The sequence below is a fragment of the Alexandromys fortis genome, unplaced genomic scaffold (assembly GCF_014885135.2).
Source record: "Alexandromys fortis isolate MF-2015 unplaced genomic scaffold, M_Fortis_MF-2015_v1.1 scaffold_403, whole genome shotgun sequence".
NCBI lineage: Eukaryota > Metazoa > Chordata > Mammalia > Rodentia > Cricetidae > Alexandromys > Alexandromys fortis.
Genome location: NW_026068284.1, coordinates 236,796 through 240,706, shown reverse-complemented (window position 1 = coordinate 240,706; position 3,911 = coordinate 236,796). Strand labels below are relative to the sequence as shown.

Here is a 3,911-nt window from a genome sequence, read left to right as displayed (position 1 = left end):
GAACTTTAAGGCTTTGAAGAAAGAAATTGAAGAGGATACCATAAAATGGAAGGATCTCCCATGCTCTTGGACTGGTATGAGCAACATAGTAAAAACGTCAACTCTACCAAAGGCAATCTCTAGATTCAATGCAATCCCCAACAAAATTTTTATTCTTCCGAGATCTTGTGAAAGCAATAGTCAACTTGATATGGAAAAATAAAAAAAAAACACAGGATAGCCAAAACAAACCTATATAATAAAAGTACTTCCGGAGGCATTAGCATCCCTGACTTCAAAGTCTATTACAGAGCTACAGTAATGGAAACAGCTTGGTGTTTGCTTAAAAACAGAGACATTGACTAATGGAATCGAATTGAAGAACCGGATAATCCACAAACCTATGAACACCCGATTTTGGGCAAAGGAGCTAAAATTATACAATGGAAGAAAGAAAGGATCTTTAACAAATGGTGCTGGCATAACTGGGCGTCAACCTGTAGAAGAATGAAAATAGATCCATATCTATTACCATACACAAAACTCAAGTCCAAATGGATTAAAGACCTCAATATAAATATGACCAAATTGATTGTGACAGAAGAGAACATGGGAAGTAGTCTGCAACACATGGGCACAGGAGACCACTTCCTATGCATAACCCCAGTAGAACAAGAAATAAGAGCAACAATAAATAATTGGGACCTCCTGAAACTGAGAAGCTTCTGTAAAGCAAAGGACACTGTCATTAAGACAAAAAAGCAACCTAATAATGGGAGAAGATCTTCACCAACCCTGCATCAGACAAAGGTCTGATCTCCAAAATATATAAAGAACTCAAGAAACTAGAAATTAAAATTCTAAATAACCCAATTAAAAATGGGTTACTGAACTGAATAGAGAAGTCTCAACAGAAGAATTTCAAACGGCCAAAAGGTAATTAAATCATGGTCATCTTCCTTAGCAATCAGGGAAATGCAAATCAGAACAACTTTGAGAAACCATCTTATACCTGTCAGAATGGCTAAAATAAAAAACACCAATGATAGCTCATGCTGGAGAGCATGTGGAGCAAGGAGAACACTCATCCATTGCTGGTGAGAATGTAAACTTGTGCAACCACTTTGGAAATCAGCGTGGCCAGTTCTCAAAAAACTGGGAGTCAACATTCCTCAGGACCCAGCAATTCCACTCTTGGGAATTTAACCAAAAGGTGCCCAATCATACTACAAAAGCATTTGTTCAACTATGTTCAAAGCAGCACTATTTGTAATATCCAGAACGTAGAAACAGCCTAGGTGCCCCTCAATAAAAGAATAGATAAAGGATGTGTGGCACATATACACATTAGAGTTCTACTTGGCAGCTAAAACAGTGACATCTTGAATTTTGCATGTAAATGAACAGTTATAGAAAACACTATCCTGATTGAGATAACCCAGACCCCAAAACATGAGCATGGTATATACTCACACATAAGTGGATTCTAGCCATAAACAAGGGACATTGAGCCTATATTTCATGATCCTAAAGAAGCTGAATAATAAGGTGAACCCCAAGAAAAACATATATAGATCCTCCTGGAAATTAGAAGCAGACAATATCACAAGGCAAAATTTGGGTGCATGGGAGTAGGGATGGTTTGGAGAGAAAGGGAGAGAGTAGGGAGAAGGGAAGGATTGGGAAGAGCTTGGGGGAATGGGATGGTTGAGATGGATGAATGTTGGATATGGGAGCAGGGAAGAAGATATCTTAATTAAGGGAGCCATTTTACATTGCCATGAGACTTGGCTCTAGAGGGGTTCCCAGGTATCCAAGAGGATGTCTCCCACTAGGTCCTTGGGAAATAGCGGAGAGGATGCCTCAACTGGCTTTGACCCATAGCCCCACTGATGAATATCTTGAATATCACCATACAATTTTCATCCAGCGATAGATGGAGATAGAGACAGAGATGTACACTGGAGCACTGTACTGAGCTCCCAAGGTCCAGATAAAGAACAGAAGGAGGGAGAATATGAGCAAAGAAGTCAGGGCCGCAAGGGGTTCATCTACCCACTGCGATGGTGTGACTGATCTAATGGGAGTTCAGCAAGGCCAGCTGGACTAGGAGTGAATGAGCATATGATCAAATTGGACTCTGAATGTGGCTAACAATGTGGGCTGACTGAGAAGCCAATAATAATGACACTAGGATTTGATTTACACATCCCAGCTTTTTGGGATCCTAGTCTGTTTGGATGCACACATTCCCAGCCCTGGATGGAGTGGGGAGTCTCTTGGACTTCCCACAGGGCAGGCTACCCTGCCTTCTTTTAGGACTCCAGGGTGAGAGGGGAAAGCCGGTGGGGGAGTGGGAGGGAAATGGGAGGAGGTAGAAATTTTAAATGCTATTATTTATAAAGCAATAAAAAAAGAAAATGGAAAAAAGACATGGCATCATGAAATTGACAGGCAAATGTTTAGAACTAGAAGAAAAATCACCTGAGTATGGTAACCCACACCCAGAAAGATAAATATAGTAGGTGCACACTTAAAGGTGTAAATTATCTTTTATTTAAATGATAACTTATAGTAGATGGTAGTACAAGTTTTCATTGCCAGCATGAGGGAGACAGGTTGATCTCTGCATTCCAGGCCAACCTAGCCTACATAGCGAGTTCTAGGACAGTCAGAATGACGTGGTAACACCTTCTCTCCGAAAAATAAAATAACAAAGAAACAGAAGTAAATGATAACCAAGTGGGGAAGCATGGATCTCTGGGAAAGAAAGAAATTAGATTTTAGGCCGCGGGGTTGCTGGAGGGTCGTGGGAGGCACGTCGGAGACATGTGGGGGGGGGCAGCAGCTGCAGCCAGACTCCCAGCCGGGCCATCCCCACTCGCTGCGTAGCCCTCGGCGACGGCGTGCAGCTCCCGCCCGGGGACTACAGCACCACTCCGGGCAGCACGCTCTTCAGCACCACTCCGGGAGGAACCAGGATCATCTATGACCGGAAGTTCCTGATGGAGTGTCGGAACTCACCTGTGGCCAAAACACCCCCGAAGGACCTGCCAGCCATTCCTGGGGTCACTAGCCCGACCAGCGATGAGCCTCCCATGCAAGTCAGCCAGAGCCACCTGCACAGCCCTGAAGAAAAGCGGGCAGGCGGTGAAGAGTCACAGTTTGAGATGGACATTTAAGGGACCAGCCATAGGATGGAGTGATGCCTCTGGGCCCCCGAGGCCCTTGGAAGGAAAGCCACAGCAGTCAGGCCTTAACACCAGGCAGATGTTGGGTGTGGGCGACCCAGCCCTGCTCCTCACTCGGCCCTTGCTCCGCCTTCCATTTTGTGAACACCAGCACATACCTCCTTGTGCCTCTGATGATACTGAGCTGCTACTCCAGGGGGATGATTCTTGCCCACACCCTGCATCCAGTGCCAGGAAGTGGACACAGAGGAACCCGTCAGGATGACCGTCTGGCAATTCCAGCCCCAGCCTCTGGAGCACACCCACCCTTTCCTTGGGCTGGGGTACCTGGGAAAGCTACCCTTTTTACTTCTTTCCCTGAGAGGAAATAAAAGCCACCTTTACCCTAGGCCCAAGGTTGGGCCCTGTCTGAACTGTTTTCAACTTGAAGTGATAACACAGTTAACTCTCTGTTCCGTGAAAAAAAAAAAAAAGAAATTAGATTTTAAAGGCAGACTGGGCGAATTTGGGGGTGGTAATGGGGTGGTGAATTAGGTGGGGGTGATGTGGTGGAGGGAGAGAGTGTGAAGAGAGAAGGTTCAAATTGAGGGCATTTGGGGATTTGTGTGGAAACCTAGTTCATTGAAAACTTCTTGGGATCTATGAAGGTCATTCTAATTTGGACTCCTAGCAATGGCGGATAAATATTGAGTATCAACTGGCCATCTGTGAAGCCAGCCAAGACTTCCAGTGATGGGACTG

General features: G+C 44.7%; 1 protein-coding gene across 1 annotated transcript; it reads left to right on the top strand.

Moving 5' to 3' along the window:
- Positions 1 to 2,420: 2,420 nt before the first annotated feature.
- On the top strand, positions 2,421 to 3,559 carry LOC126494804 (eukaryotic translation initiation factor 4E-binding protein 1-like). The gene is made up of 2 exons (XM_050132218.1): positions 2,421 to 2,472; positions 2,767 to 3,559. Exons 1-2 carry the CDS (start codon positions 2,421 to 2,423, stop codon positions 3,159 to 3,161), a joined length of 447 nt encoding a protein of 148 aa, XP_049988175.1. The 3' UTR covers positions 3,162 to 3,559.
- Positions 3,560 to 3,911: the final 352 nt, after the last annotated feature.